Source organism: Tubulanus polymorphus, chromosome 12 (assembly GCF_964204645.1).
Source record: "Tubulanus polymorphus chromosome 12, tnTubPoly1.2, whole genome shotgun sequence".
Classification (NCBI taxonomy): Eukaryota; Metazoa; Nemertea; class Palaeonemertea; order Tubulaniformes; family Tubulanidae; genus Tubulanus; species Tubulanus polymorphus.
This window is the reverse complement of record NC_134036.1, coordinates 1300123-1316089: the sequence shown is the minus strand read 5'-3', so window position 1 is coordinate 1316089 and position 15967 is coordinate 1300123. Positions and strand designations below refer to the sequence as shown.

Below are 15967 nucleotides of genomic sequence, written 5' to 3'. Positions count from 1 at the left end.
ATGATACAACAATACAGGCGGATAATGCATCGATATATAAACTTATTCAAAAAAGGCCAGAATTCAAATATTTGTGACCATTTCTTAATCAGAATTCTGGAGTATATACAATGAATCGAATCGATATCAGACAAAACATAAAGTCTAAGTGCAGGGCAATTTTTTTTTAAATGGCGCCCATACTCTTGTTGGACAGATAAACGCGATAAGACTTATAACAGAAGAGACGGAACAGACTTTAACGAGGTCCGTATTCTAGTTAAACATGAATGAAATCCGGTTTGAACGCAGTCGATGTAAATTTTGTACTAGTTTTTTCAGTGTTTGGTTTGTGTCTTGATATATAGTTTTATAGCCAAATGAGCATTATTTTGTTGACCCAATTTTGTGTCCCAATTTTGATAACCCCCTAAACCTCAGAGGTGGATCCAATGAAACGTGTGAGACTTGTTTACAAAACCATCTAAATGTTTGAGTGTTCCCTTTTTTATTTTGTCTTTTGAAAAATTGGTGCCTATAGTGCGGGAGAATACTTATTACCTTTTTGGCCACATCAAAGTGCCCTTTTGGGATGTGAGGTTCTTATCAAAATTGGCGTCTGAATCAGTTCTCAAAACGGCCCGGCGCCTGATTGCGATCCTAACTTTTTAGTTTTTGCCCACGCAACAAATTTTAGCGCAGAAATATTCGCGAATTTCTCGTCCCAGAAAAATATATATGTAAAAATTTATCGCGTAATTACAAATTTGGAAATTGCTGAACAAATCAAATAGAAAGTTTTTGAATTTTAAAGGTATCCACGGAATAAACGCAATAATCGAATCGGGAAGCGTAAACGTCGCGAACGCTAACGAAACGGTAACGAGCATTATTGTTGTACGTTTTGATTTCGCAGTTTTCTGACAATCGGACAAAGTTATCACAGATTTTGTGAATAGCAACCGTACAATAATGACAGCATTTGACGTTATAATCATAATCAACGGTATGATGTACAAGTAAATCAATAACACAATAAAGAGGGTAGCGTGTCGGGAGGTGATTATATAGTAACAGCCGATATCGTCTGCGAAAGACGAATTCATCAAAGGGGAAAAGTACGATAAAATCCCGTTGACGGCTAGAATGCAGACGATAACGCATCGCGCAAATCTCGGTGTACATATCAAACGAGCTGTAATCGGGAAGAGCACAACTGCCAAACGTTCTAGAGTTATCGTTACTATAAACCACGAACTGTTGCAGACTACGAAACTACTGAAATATGCGTAAATTTTACAACCGATCAGCGAATTTGTCAAAACCCTGCCGTTGCCTAGACGCCAAAGCGCGATCCGCGCAACAGGCAGGGCCGTTAGGTTAAAACAAAACAGGAAATCACTAAGCGACAAAACGATCAGATAGTTAGCGTACGATAAACCGCGGAATCTACGACTTATCATTATGAGGAACGTAGCCGCGTTTCCGAAAGTTCCCAATATGAACAACAGCGTCAGAAACACGATCGAAAACGTTCGGTAGCTCGCAGACTTATTCACCAACGTCAGGTAATTCACTTGCCTAATTTGATAATCCCGCGTTGAATTCATGATTCATAAGTTCTACAGCGGGTTGTGTCAACTGTCATTGTATTCTAATTTTACGAAATACAATGGTTCAATTTTCATTCAGCCCATGATGTTTCCGATATCGAAACTGTGGCGATTATCGATGGACAATACGCGATATGATTAAATTTAAGGTAACAAAGCGGTACGAGACAGAACTTATTGTTATCGGATAAGATGGATCTATTATCATTTTAGACGAGAAAACATTATTGTCAATGGACAAAGTGAAATTTAAAATGGAATATGATTAAATCAAAAATGTCAGAGACATGATTTATTTTAATGAAACAATATTATTTTAAGCTGAGTTAAAATAACGCAAGAGTTTAGAAGAATTATTTACTTTACATCAAGTGTTAAATTGATATCGCAAGAATTTATTGATATTTTGCACGTGTAATTAAACTAGAAATCAACATGTAAAAAGAGTTATCAAAATATATTTGTTGAAATATCAGATTTTGAGAGTTTGCGATCCAGGAGGTAACTATGAGAGCTAAATTCGATCTTCAGAGTTATTACACTGGACCCAGTTCCACAGTTGTGAGTTAAGATTTGACTCAGAGTTAACTCATTGAAAATGAACTAATTTTAACTCAGAATTAACTCTTACTCATGACTGTGGAACTGGATCCTGAACAAGATCAGGGACCGGTTGCACAGTCATGGCTTAGACTTAAGACCTGTCTAAGACCAACTTAGTTCTATAGCCAAACTTAAGACCAGTCTTAAGATTAGAGCCATTTTTGGACTAAAGTCACGACTGTGGAACTGGCCCTAGGTCCACTTTGAAATATCGTGAGATTCTTCTTCTTTATCTATGATATCACCAACGCCGCTGCGTCACGATGTGATGTACAAGGCACCTCCAATTATTACGGTCAACAGTAAGTTCCTCCAGGAAAGTTAAAGTTTCGCTTGGCGTCAACTTAATATCCACAAGGGCTAGGTCTTCACGGATTATCGACAACCAGGGGCCAGTTGCTCAAATGAAACGGAACGATTTTGGCGATATGGAAACTATGGCGGTATGTCGGAGATGTTTTACTATATATCTGTATATGTAGAACTTAAAAGAAACTTAGACCGATATTTTGTTGTTAGGTTGGCTATAGAATATATTATATCTTGAATACCTAACTTACTTACGCAGTTATGACCCAATAACATTTTCAAGCCACATCATAACGAGATAAAGAAATACAAATGAATTCCTGAAACCTGTTTTTGCAAAATGATTTATACAAGTTGTTGCACAACAACCAGTTGTAAACAAACTGTCAACATTGAGTCTATTGCGTCAGTCTTGTCGCTTGCTAACGGGGTGTGTCAAGTGTGTGAAAATGGAAGCGCTTCAGGAACGTATCGAGAACATTGCGACCAACTTCAACAACGACTTCGAGCTCAGTCGAAATCAGTGGACCAGTTACGTGAACAGAATCGATGAAAAATGTGCGGAATTGAAGGTTAGGTTTGAGACTGAACTTAACGCATACAGGACGCGTATCGTTAACGATATTCAACGATATAAAAATGACGATGAACATACGAAAAAGCAGTTCGATGAACTGATGAAAGAGTGTCGGTTGTTTACGGATAAAACTAAAACATGCGAGAAAATGAGTTCACTGATTGAGAATTTATTGTCTGGTATGTGCGACAACCTGTTGACAATGACAAACAAACTGTTGTCGAACAAGGTAGAATTCATCATTGCAGCTGATTCGCAAGAGTCTGCGGTATCGTTACCGAGCCCAGAGGGAGCTGTTGGAGGTGCAGCCCCGCGTCAAGGAGGGTCCAATGAAGGGATATCAACCGATTATGAATTATCATTTAATCATATCGGTTGGTGCATCGTGCCTCAAGGTTTGGATCCGACTATGATAACAGCATACAAACCAGCAGGTGCAAAAACAACCAGGATTATCATTGCAGACCAATCATACATCTACTATACTGATAATTATAAAGATTTTAAACAAGTAGACCTTCCAAGCGGATTGTTTTTTTATAATTCAGGAGAATGTTTAAGAACCTGTACTCAAAGAGAAAACCCCTCCTTATTTCCTGAAGTTTTTAAACAATTAGCTACTTTAAAAGGATATGGATTATTCTGTGATCAGACGACAGGTTATGTATATAGACCGAGCGGAGAGCGTACTTTCCGTCTTATAGTATACACTGATATTGCTAAACGTGAATGTGTTAGCGACAAAATTGACAGCGAATTAGAACTAATATATGTAGCTAATAACACGATTTATCTAAAACAAAAGCAAAACATCGTTACATATCCTTTAAAGACGCAACCAAGTGACGGCGATATCATAGATAAGACTGGGAGGAAATACACTGTAAGTGGTCTCGATACTAGTGATGATGTGTTAGCAGTAAACGATCCAAAGAAGATGTTTCTAGTTTCACAGGATTCACGTAGAATTCACATGTTTTGTCTGGAAACACATCAGATTAAAGACAGTTTACTTCTTAAACTAGATACTTGCGAACAAAATCATCCGCCCCAGTATGTACTAGATATAGCTGTAATAGACAACTCTAACTTATTGATTTTACTTAGACAAGAAATAGGCGATTACCGCGGTCAGCATAAGGTGTACAAGAGCTATATTTTACTGGTGAGATGTAACGACGAAGGGTTTATAGGTGAACCGAAACCAGTGCCCGGTTTCAATGCGAGTGATATACATGAACCACGCAGAATTTGTGTGACCAATGATCAGGTGTATGTATTCGGAGATCATTGGAAGCAGGTCTCCGGTAGTGAGAATAAGAGCGAGAAAATATGTTCTATCAACAACATCATTAAAAAAAAACATAAAATTCAAGGCGACTAATGATGCATCTAAATGATGATCCAAAATGATAAGTACTGATGCGAATGGGTTTTTCGTTATATGAACTACAGTCGGGGCGTGGTACGTCCATGGTCAGGGTTAACGACAATACGTTCGTCCTGCAGATTTATACAACGGAACCTCGTTTTAACGACCTCGGATACAACAAATATAGAATTTTATCCAAAATAAGAAATTTGATTAATTTCATATTGGATATAACGGAACTATCGGTTATAACGGACACATTTTGTGGTCACGTGAAGTTCGCCGTAACAAAGGCTCCACTGAGGTATAGCCACGCAGTTCGCACATAAACAAAATAATAATAATAATATATTATTATTATTATAATAATAATAATTATAATAATAATAATAATAATAATAATAATAATAATGATATTAATAACTTCGTAACCGGTTGCACCATTAGGGGACCAATGGTCACCAAAATTGTTCAGAATATAAGAAATCGTGTAAATACTGAATAAAATTCTATGTAATCGTATCTGAATAAATGCTAAACTATATCATGTAATCCCAATTAAACATAACTAGCTAATTATGTAGTGCCTGTAATTCTGATAGAATAGAAATATTAATTCAGTCCTTGTATGTGAATTAAGTCTTTTTCTGAGTTACTTAGTTTTGATGGAACTCAAGGATGTTGGAATATCTTGCAAAGCTAAATCCAGTACCTCCCGAGAGATGACACCCGGACACTGGTCTAAGGATGAGCGTGTAACCAAACTCAAGAGATTTTACATTGTTATCTGGTTTTTGTAGTCCACTGATTCGGGGATGCGGGGTCAGTCGTGGCCGCCCCTTATCTTGCTGAACTAGGGAATTTTAGGTGCTAGTCGCGATAAGCTTCATGATATCTGATTGAATCAGCGCTTGTTTATACACTCGGCCTCGAATAGACATATAGTTGCTGTTTTACTGGAATCCAACTTGTATATCGTGATGTCATCTTTCTACGGCTTATCACCACTTGTATTTGATGATGTCATAGGGGGATTTATAAAAGCAACCATCTTAGTCGAACTTATCACCACACTAATCAATTAGGTCACGTCATTTTTGGAGGCAGCCAGCTTTTCTGAAGTTATCTAGATTACGTAATTGAGAGAATTAAGGATTCGGCAATCTTTTCTAAATGGACCCTAAACCTCGATGGCGTCATAGGGGGAAGGTTTTGGTGACCAAAAATACAAATCGACAACAAAGTCTCACGAAGAAATAAATAGTCTATGTTTATTCGTTATTTCAAAGTCAAATTCTTTAACAGAAACTGCGCCACCTGGTATCCGTTTCTCACGATTGGATGCAAGTGACGCCATCGTCATCATCGACTCGCGCAGACGGGAACTCATGACGTCATCAAGTTCTCGTGGAATCCCGTTGACGAGACTACGACGAGAGCTATTTCCATTCCGAGTAGAAGGAACTGCTTCCTTGGCGACCGCGTTTTTCTAGCATTTCGCGATAGTTAGCCATATCCTCGCTAGAGGGAGAACAATGAAAAATAAATATCATTCTAATTCTTTAAGTAATATATAATCGAATTATATGAGAGGAGTAAAATTAGAATCGTACATAAAAAAAATAAAAATTAAGATTTTAAATATAGCCGCAAAGCAGCGATATGCTCATTCTCAAAACAGCACGAATTACGATTTTGCAACAGAAACTCAAGAAATAAAAACACGCATTTCTGCAATGCTGTTTATCTGTGTAGTAAATACATAGAGTCATCTTTCAGCCTTCATCGAACAAACACGTATTAAATTTCGTAGAAACAAAAAATGTTCGGTTTACGAGAAACAGAAACTTCTCGAATTACAAAACTGCGTGTGTTACATTGATTATGTTTCTGAGAAGGGGGAGGAATTTACACAGAAATCTGATATCTTGTGTTTAGTAAGAAATACGATTTTACGATTCAATTGAAAATTAGGCTAAATAAAATGATACCTTGTTTCTCAATAATCAACCGGGTCATTTTTGTAAACAGCAATTAAACTTGTAGTCACAGTTCATTTCTATAACTGCTGGATCTGTTATTTGTTGGTTTGATCATGATTTTTTTTTTAAATTAATGTTCAGGGTAGATAACTTATAAACTCAGCAGAAATGAGAAACAATGTATCGATTTCTTTTAGCCTAAAGACATCGCAATCGAAATAGACATTAGAGTAGTGTTTATAAGTACACTGTAATGTACAGGGTAGATAGATAGGCGACCGGTCATGCCAACTTTTAAGCCCAGCGGAAATGAGTAACAAGGTAACAATTCTTTTCGGCTTAAAAATTCCCTTTCTACAAAAAAACATTTTTGTTACTCGAAAAGCTTTACCAAAAACTTACTTTTGTTTTTCCTCTTCGTGAAGTTTGGATAAAACGCGTTGTATAGCAGAATCTGGAATTATGAATAAATATAAATACAAATTAGGAAAAAAAGATTCCATTTTTACAAAATACTGAAAATTCAATTAACCCGAACCTGAACTTTCGTTAATTGTCCACGTATATAAAAGAAACGGTAGTTCTATGCTTTCGCTAAATTGTTTTTCAAAGTTGTCAAATACGACACGTAAAAGGCGACGGGTTCCCGGGTCTGTTCTATTAACAGAAAGAAGCGGACGACGATGCGTCACGTGACACACGACATTTCAAACCAATTTTCGTCGCCCGATTCGTTTATCATGCGCCGCAGACGAAACTAGGAGAACCGTCATCTGGAACCACCCCCATTCGCTCGGGGGCTGTCAATCATCCGACCCGAGTCTAAATAACGTCACACAGTGAATAAATGACGAGTCACGTGCGCGCCGTTGTCGCTTACGCAACAATTACGATCGTTATCGACGACGAAGATCCACGCGATTGACAGAAATATCAGACGTCAAACTCGGCGGAAGAATACATTACACGGACCGATGAACCGCGATGTTATTCCACGCGTACTATTTGTTTATACGTGACGTCATATTCTCGCGTCAACGGACCGGAAGTCACACATCAACCGGAAGCAGAATCGCATGAATATTTATCACGTTTTATTCATTTATTCATAAAATTAGACGTAAATAAAAAAATGCGACGGGAAAATTTCTAATTTGTAATTTCTCGTCTGCGAATGTCGTCGCTAGACCGCAGAGATACCCGGATGTAACCGTGGCCTGTACGAGCTGTGCTGAATGTGAATGAGTCATTACCCCCGAGTCCGGTGGACGTGTCTGGGAATACGCGCGAAAATCGACGAGTTGATCAAAATTCAGGAACTCCGCATTCATCGAATTCGTAAGCAATTTGATGATGTCATAGGGGGAATTATAGAGGCAGGCATCTTTAGAAATGTCAACTCATCGATGTGATGATGTCATAAGGGTATCAATGGAAACAGCCATTATCGAATCAATCCCACAATATCATAAGGGGAAACCTCGATGCAAACATCATTTCCCAGGGGTCTATGTTAGGGCTCTTGATTTTTCAAATTGTATCAAAAGCTTTTGTTTTTGTTTTGTTTTTTTTAATTTTTCCGTTCTCTCTCACCTTCAGCGCATTCCTCTTCTGACAGGTCTTTTATGTAGCACAAAAGTTTCTTCAAATCGTCGGAGATTCGAGCCTGGGACACCTGGTCTAGTCGGCCTTCTGCAGTAGGAATGTAGGCAGCTAGAAAAAAATACAGATGTAAAAAAATCTTAGAAGTTTAGGAGCATTTTTCAGATTTAGTTTCTTATTTGGCCTGAAGATGGCGTTGTATCGATGCAATTGTTTCAAATTGACTTAAAACACACGAGATAACCACGACGACGATTTAAGAAACGCGCGGAGTAGATTAATCCGAGAATAAACCCTTTACTGTTCGGCAATCGCATCGACATTTAATCCGTAAAACGTTTGTTACTACACGCCGGTTTCATCGTCTGATTTCCCCGTAGTATTAAACCTGATATATACATATATATACATGAATAGTGATTCGAATCTGTCGCCTATGATACGGACAAAACTGCTGGTATTGTTGTCGTCTCTGCGCGTCAAACAAAACACTTGTGAAACTCAATTCTCGTTGTATCGGATGTTGTTGTTTTTTATCGAGGCGGCAATCGGCGGCAATTCCCCGGACGGTCGATCAAAACGCGAACAAGCAATTTCGAAAAGAAGGCGAAACAAAAGAAACGACACGCGGAGAAAACAGCGGAATAGAATCGTCGTTGTTCTGTGCGAATGGAATAACAGAAAGTTAATTCCGGTTTAAAGATGAAAAAGTCGAAAATAACGTTGAAAAGAAAAAGTTTTGAATAGATTTTAAGGTTCATTAAGAATTAAAGATCATAATAGACCACATCGCTATCGTGAATTCAAGTCTAATTCGCCGAAAGTGAAATATGTTCTTGGAGATCTACACTTCTATTATATAAACAAGATGTTTGGGAATTATCCTAATGCTCCCTCCGCTGCCGGGAGGACATACTAACCTATCCGCTGCTTTCCTTACTCAGATGGCTTAGCGAGGGGAGGGAGTTAACCAAGGTTCTATACTTGTTCCTCAATTGTTGGCGGCTGTTCTAGTCACTAACTTCACTCCCACTGGTCACGCTCTGGTCACTGAACCGAACACGCCACCACCAGAAGAACTGACCTGGACACTGTCCGAGCTCAAGTGACCACTAAGCGGCGCCGTGGCTTAGCGGTTAAAGCGCCTGTCTAGTAAACAGGAGATCCCCGGTTCAAATCCGGGCGGTGCCTTTTTCACATTTTGCATTTAGTTCAGTAGCCTTTCCACTGAAAATACGTCTTCTCCTCTGTAGAAAATCTATGAAACATTTAAATATTCAAATTTTCAACAATGTCGAACGTTCTTTTTGGTTACTAGGTGACAAAGATGTCGTGTGCCCTTCAAGAGTGTTAAAGAAGACTTCACGCACCAATCAGCCTGCTCTCTATCAACAGTACCGGTGTATAATCTCTCTATTCCGGAAACTGCAGTGCCGTTTTACGACACGCTATAACGAGCCGTTTTACGACGGTTAACTCGTCAGTAACGGTTTTTTCCTAGCAGTTTGAAAATTCGGAAAATGAGCTGAAATTACGACTCATCAACAGCGACGAGAATTTCAACAACCTTCATAAAATATCCATTCCCACCCATTCCTATGACAGGGTAGCCACTCTTTATTTGAATACCTTTGCCCCCTGACTATTCCCTGACATGCACGTTGTTTGTTTCCCTGACTTGATCTGCTAAGAATTCGGTCAATTAACACAGTCAAATACATAAAACATAGACAGAAACTGTTTTGTTTTATGCTTAATCTAGCAATCTCAACAAGTTTCCCTGACTTTTTCCGAATTATTAGTTTGTTTACTCTTTTTAATGATTCCCTTCTTTTAGCTAGCAAAGTCCCTAGATAGTGGTTAGAGTACCAACTCACAGATGGCAGCACCTCCTTGTCGAAATGACGAGGCAAGATTATCTTCATCATTCGTTGAAGAGTATCGTCATTCGATACCCGATATTCGATATACCACTTACGACATGTATCACCCTCTCAAATCTGCACGACAAAATCTCAGATATTTCTCCAAAAATCTCAGATATTTCTCCCATTGACGCGATAAGTATGAATATCATTATTGAAATATCTCGACTTTGACTCTCTCGCGGATGACTGGATTTTATACAGACGACAGCAGCAGACGAGATGTTACACTCAATGACAGTCGTCCGAATGAAGAGTTTTAGCTTCGTGAATAGAACTCTCAGTTAGGAAGAGTCAGAAAATAAAACGATACCTTGTTTCTCCTGTCCGGCCGGGGGTCATTTTTGTAAACTACCATAAAACTTGGTATCAGTTCATTTCTATAATTTTCACTTGGATTTTAGGCTAAAATAAAATGATACCTTGTTTCTTCTCCTATACGGCCGGGGTCACTTTGGCACTTTTGCAATAACATTTGTAATTTTGTTCATTTCTATAACTGCCGGGTCTCTTATTGTCAGTGCGATCATGATTCAAAAGAAAGTAATGTAATTTAACAGGGTAGATAGGTTGTCGACCGGGTCAACATTTAAGCTCAGCAGAAACGAGCACAAGGTATCAATTTCGTTTAAGCCTAAATTTTTAAAGCTATATCGAGCGATACCTGAACTAATCGATCTTCCCGCTTCGACAAACGCGTAGGGCGGAGCTTTAGCAACCACGACAACTTTTACGGTACCACCAGAAAAAAAAGACAACGCAACAACGACTAAAAGATGAAAGGAGATGATAACGCTACGCGTAGATACATCGAAAGTTAAAAGTTCTGTTGTACGCGCTAGGCAACGACGTAAATTAAAGAGCAACTACTAACAGTGAATAAATATAGCGTTGACGTTCGATCAGAATGTCTGGGGTTGAAAATTGATTTACAGATAAGATACTTTTCTACTGTTTGAAGTCCAGTCCACTAAAAAGAGCACGAATATCGATCGCGCGAATTTGAGAAGTAAAAATGTCACCGATCGTAAAAGCCTTTTTTTATTGGAAATGTATATACGAATAAAAAACATCAACCTGTGCAGCCAGAAACCCCAAAATCCTTTGATCCCTTCACACTTTCTAATCCTTAGACGATATAACTGAATAATCGACGGGGGCAAAATATTTGACAGATTTCGTGGATAAATTGCGGAAACTAGATTAATTTCGATATGGTCGAAGTCAAATTGTATAAAACCGTATATGGAACATGTATAAACACGGAACTTGTATAAAAAGCGACTATTCAAATCATATTCGTCAAAAAAAAATAAAATACTTCGCCATTACTATTAAAATTTTAGGTCAACCTTGGCAGCCTGGAACCCTAAATCTATGGGCACAGGACCCCCTCAGCCAAAATTCCGGGTCCTTTGAGACTGAAACCTCTATCTTTCGAACACTTAGACAACATGTATAAAGCCGACTGTTCGTTCATTTATCAGAAAATCGATAGTTCAGAATTGACGGTTATATCGGCGACAAACAGCTAACAGCTCGCAGTACGTGTAGTCGATATCGAAATGTCTATAAATACACTTTAGCAAGAAAGAAAGAATATTGCGCGCCAAGTTTCAAAGTGGGCGCGTTTTAAATGGAACCGCCGATACGTAAGGGGTATTTATTTCACTAACAGCTGAAAGAGCCGCACATCCTTAATTTACTTCTTTTCATCTCTACAACACCTATTTAATACGTTACCGAGAAAAGTGCTTTTAAGTACCTCTTCTCCCGCTCCCCCCTCTCTCTCACCGCAGAACGACAAACCGTGTACCACCCTCCTCATCTATCTCTGGTTAGATTTTATAACTTACTTACGCGCAGATATACCGTCGACTACCACCGGAGTAAAGCGACGCTAATCGTTCGAGATGGATCTCCGTTTTATTGCCAATATCAATAACAGTAACGAATCCATTCTCCTCGAATTAGCGTTAACCGAATTCCGTTATCCGCGAATTAGCGTTAACTAGATTCCATTTGGCGCCCGTAGCGAGAGCCAGACGACAGATAACAGACGTTTCGGGCAGAAGACAATATGGAGAAATGAGAATATAGCGAAACTACTTTCGAAAATCTCAATTCATACCCGCCACGAGTTGATAACCTCCATTACCACTTTTTCCACCGCTAGATGGCGTGATTCATCTATCTCAAAAATATAAACTATTTCACCACTAGATGACGTGATTTATCTTAATTTAATTACCTCGAAAATATTAACTATTTCGCCACTAGATGGCGTGATCAATCTTCATTTATTTAACTAAAGAATGTTAACTCATCCACAAGATGGCGTGATTTATTAATCCCGTGAATACCATCTTACTCTTCCGCCGCTAGGCGTTATCAATGATTGAGCATTGATCATATCTTATGAAGTGAAAATTTAGGTAAAAAAGTATTTCTATAATGAAAATAAATAGTTCTGACGTTTTTCTCAGAAAATCTCGACCGCGTGCTCTCTCCCAAAATCGTTTAGAAATTAAGAATATATATCATCGAAACTCAATATGGCCGCCAACGCATGATGACATAAATATTACGAAGTGTCATGAAAGTGAAGCGGGATGAAAACAGAGAAACGAATAAGATCCCAAAGTAATTCTAGCCTTTTTAGACTCAAATTTCTATGAAAAAAAATGGAAAATCCGAGACTAGATATATAATAGTTTCGAAATTCAATACGGCCGCAAAGCAGTCACTTATGCTTTATTAAAGTGACACCCAATGACACCGCGTCGAAAGACAAAATATTGCGTTGTTTATCACGTTATATAAACGCAATTAGGCGTGTCTAATTTCTACAACACAGGATACCATTGAAATGTCATGTTACTTAAAATATAGCATACGTAATAACACGAAATTCAATACAGCCGCAAAGCAGTCATATAGACTTTGCTAAGGTATCATTCTAAAATCTAAAATAACATGAATTGCAATACGGCCGCAAAATAGTCATTTAGACTTTACGCCAGTAATAATAAAACAAGTTAGGAACCTATGTAACTTAAAAAGCATACGATAAATCATGAAATTCAAAATGGCCACAAATCTGTCAATTAGACTTAATCTAAAATAACCGAAAATTCGAAATTCAATTAGATATCATTCTAAAATCTGAAATATCACGTAAATAAATAATGGCCACCTGGCGGTATCTAAAGGCTGGTATTCTATTTTCCCTCGAGGCACTCGAAACTGACCTTATCACACACAATGTCACCTCAACGGATCTCACTGTTGCGCTGGATTCGACTTTATTCGCAACCGCCCCTTCCTCAATCCATTACTATCTACGGTTTGTTAGACGGATAGAAAATGGATTCTTTTTTCCGAATGTGACTTGTTAAGTCTTTTAACAGCCACGGCTCGATATCGGGTATGTTTTTGGTCCAGGTGACGTGCATTAGGACTGCAGCCGCCTCGGGCAGTTTGCCAATGACGTACAATCGGCAAACATATCTATGGACTATTTCATGTGGTCAAGAATCAGCCTTGGGAGGAAGACGTTAGAATACAATCCCCTTTAACTAATCGTAATTTTACTGAATCGTTGAAGTTATTGAGAACGAGAAGGTCGTCATCAGTAACTAATCACAATTTTACTGAATCGTTGAAATCTATTAGTGAAAAACATTTGGGAATATTTTTTTCAATATCAAGACAGTTTAATGACATTTCAGCGATATATTAAATCCATTTTAACAACGTGTCGTGTTTATGCCCGGGACGCAGATTGATTAAGGTCCACATCAGAAAGTATATAATGGCTTTTAGATAATGAAATGTCCTTCGATTCGTGACGATTCGTGGATTTTTAACCGATCAAAAATCAGGTATCTCGTTCGACGAGAAATCAAACCGAGGCTCACGCCGACACGAAAACGTGTCTAGACGACTATTTGAATAGGGATGATAAAATAGTGTCAGCAGGAAAAATTCCAATTAAGAATTTAACGTCCATTAATATGTTTGTCCACATCTACAGATGCTTAGATTTAAAGACCAATGTTTAAGTGAAACTATATTATAAGTTCTATAAACTTTATCTTAATCATTAAGAAAACTTAAAACCAGTCGAAACTGATTTTGGATCAATAATCAATCTAACAACTTAAGACCAGTCTAAGCTTATTCTGGTTGTATAACCAATCTAACAACTTAAGACCAGTCTAAGTTAATTTTGGTTCTATAACCAATCTAACAACTTATACCAGTCTAAGCTCATTTTGGTTCTATAACTAATCTGACAACTTAAGACCAGTCTAAGCTCATTTTGGTTCTATAACCAATCTAACAACTTAAGACCAGTCTAAGATCATTTGGGTTCTATTACCAATTTAACAACTTAATACCAGTCTAAGCTCATTGTGGTTCTATAATCAATCTAACAACTTAGGACAGGTCTAAACTCATTTTGGTTCAATAACAACTTAAGACCAGAGTTAATTTTTTTAGCTCATTTTAGCTGAAAAGTCAATCTAACAACATCAGATCAGTCTAAATTGATTTAGGTTCTAAAGGCAATCTTACACCTTAATACCAACCTTACGATTAAAGACCGCTTTAAATTGCGACCCGCGCGAAATATTGAAAGTCATGGAATTCATCTATTGAATAAAAAACATCTTATAACCTTAATCATCTTAATCAATAATCTCATTATCGAATGACCTTGATATTAACTATGCTAAATATAGCCGCAAAGCAGCGATATCGGTTTTACACTAAAAGCAGTACCAAGAATTTAACGACTGTTTTACAATTAGACTGCAGCTGCTTCAAGCGCTTTCTTCATCTGTCAAAATACGAGATTTATTTATCACTCGTAAAATTCTACTTTCGTCGACGAAATGGATGACGAGTGGGCTGCGGCACGCGAGGGTTGTCAATCCCGATCGAGTCGAGCATCAATCACAGGTAGCAGATCCCGATACGTCATATCGTAAGCGCTCTGCAAGGTTTTTACAATATGATAATCGATAAAATGAGAGGCGTTATTATATTTTGTTTCTAATAAAAAGCAACATTTTCCGAATTCGTGAAAATCGTTCGTCTTGTCATCGATTCGACGTCACTGGATTGAAAATCAGTGTTCTATGGGATCAGAGAAGTGGCGATAGCTCATACATCACGAAGTGTTATATACATATGTAAAAAAAAAGTCCGTAGGTAAAAACAATGCTCCCTAAACCAAGAACCCGCAAAGTGTTCTGGTACATATATCAAATAAATTCTGGCTCTGAACGTAGATAGCTGCATCCGAAACCAAGAACCAAATAAACTCTGTCTCTGACCGGGGGTGGAATCGATCCATGCACCCGAAAAGTCCGTAAGAAACAATTAGCTCTTATTTCTTATTATTGTGGGTTTTGTGCAACCTTTGATATGGCAGATTACGGTTCGGAGATGCCCAAGACGCGGACAGGCTGCCCGAGGTGCCTAATACGCAAAGAGTGCCCAAGGAGCTGCCGGTTGATTTAACCAAGAACCTTAGTGTCTGATTTACCTCAGACACTGAGGAGATTTCTGCGAAACTCTCAAATCACGGTGACTAAAAAAAAAACCAGAAATCAAGTTTCACCAAACCGATAGGAGAAATAAACATACCTCAGATATACCAGCAAAGCACGAAAATATCTATTTTCTAATGTTAGATAACCAACCTACATAAAATCATAAAATAGTTGTTATCATAACTGAACTAGGCCACCTGAAGTCAAGTGGAAATAGACAATCGTTTAATTGGATCGGACGATTTGAGGAAAATCTATGTTCATGCTCATCTGTATAAAGAAAATAAAATCTACGGTTAAAAAACCCCGATACACGGCTACTATATTTATTCGGCCGAAGGTTAAGGCGCGGATCCAGGGTACAGCACCTGGGGTAGTGCTATCTTCTAGATTATCAGTTCCCCCCCCCCACGAAGATTATTCCAGCAAAAAAATTCGGTA

The 15967-nt window shown here is 38.1% G+C and overlaps 1 protein-coding gene and 1 non-coding gene across 2 annotated transcripts in view; one reads left to right on the top strand and one right to left on the bottom strand.

Moving 5' to 3' along the window:
* Positions 1-5727: 5727 nt before the first annotated feature.
* Positions 5728-15967, bottom strand: part of LOC141914306 (uncharacterized) — a 33248-nt gene continuing 23008 nt past the window's right edge. Inside the window, exons 2-4 of the mRNA XM_074805587.1 lie at positions 8029-8148; positions 6838-6889; positions 5728-5974 (exon numbers count right to left, since the gene is read on the bottom strand). Of these exons, the coding sequence (XP_074661688.1) occupies positions 5893-5974; positions 6838-6889; positions 8029-8148 (254 nt within the window). The 3' untranslated portion in view covers positions 5728-5892. The remainder of the gene's footprint in view (positions 5975-6837; positions 6890-8028; positions 8149-15967) is intronic.
* Trnat-agu (transfer RNA threonine (anticodon AGU)) lies at positions 9156-9228 on the top strand. The gene has a single exon. It is a non-coding gene; the product is annotated as a tRNA-Thr (tRNA).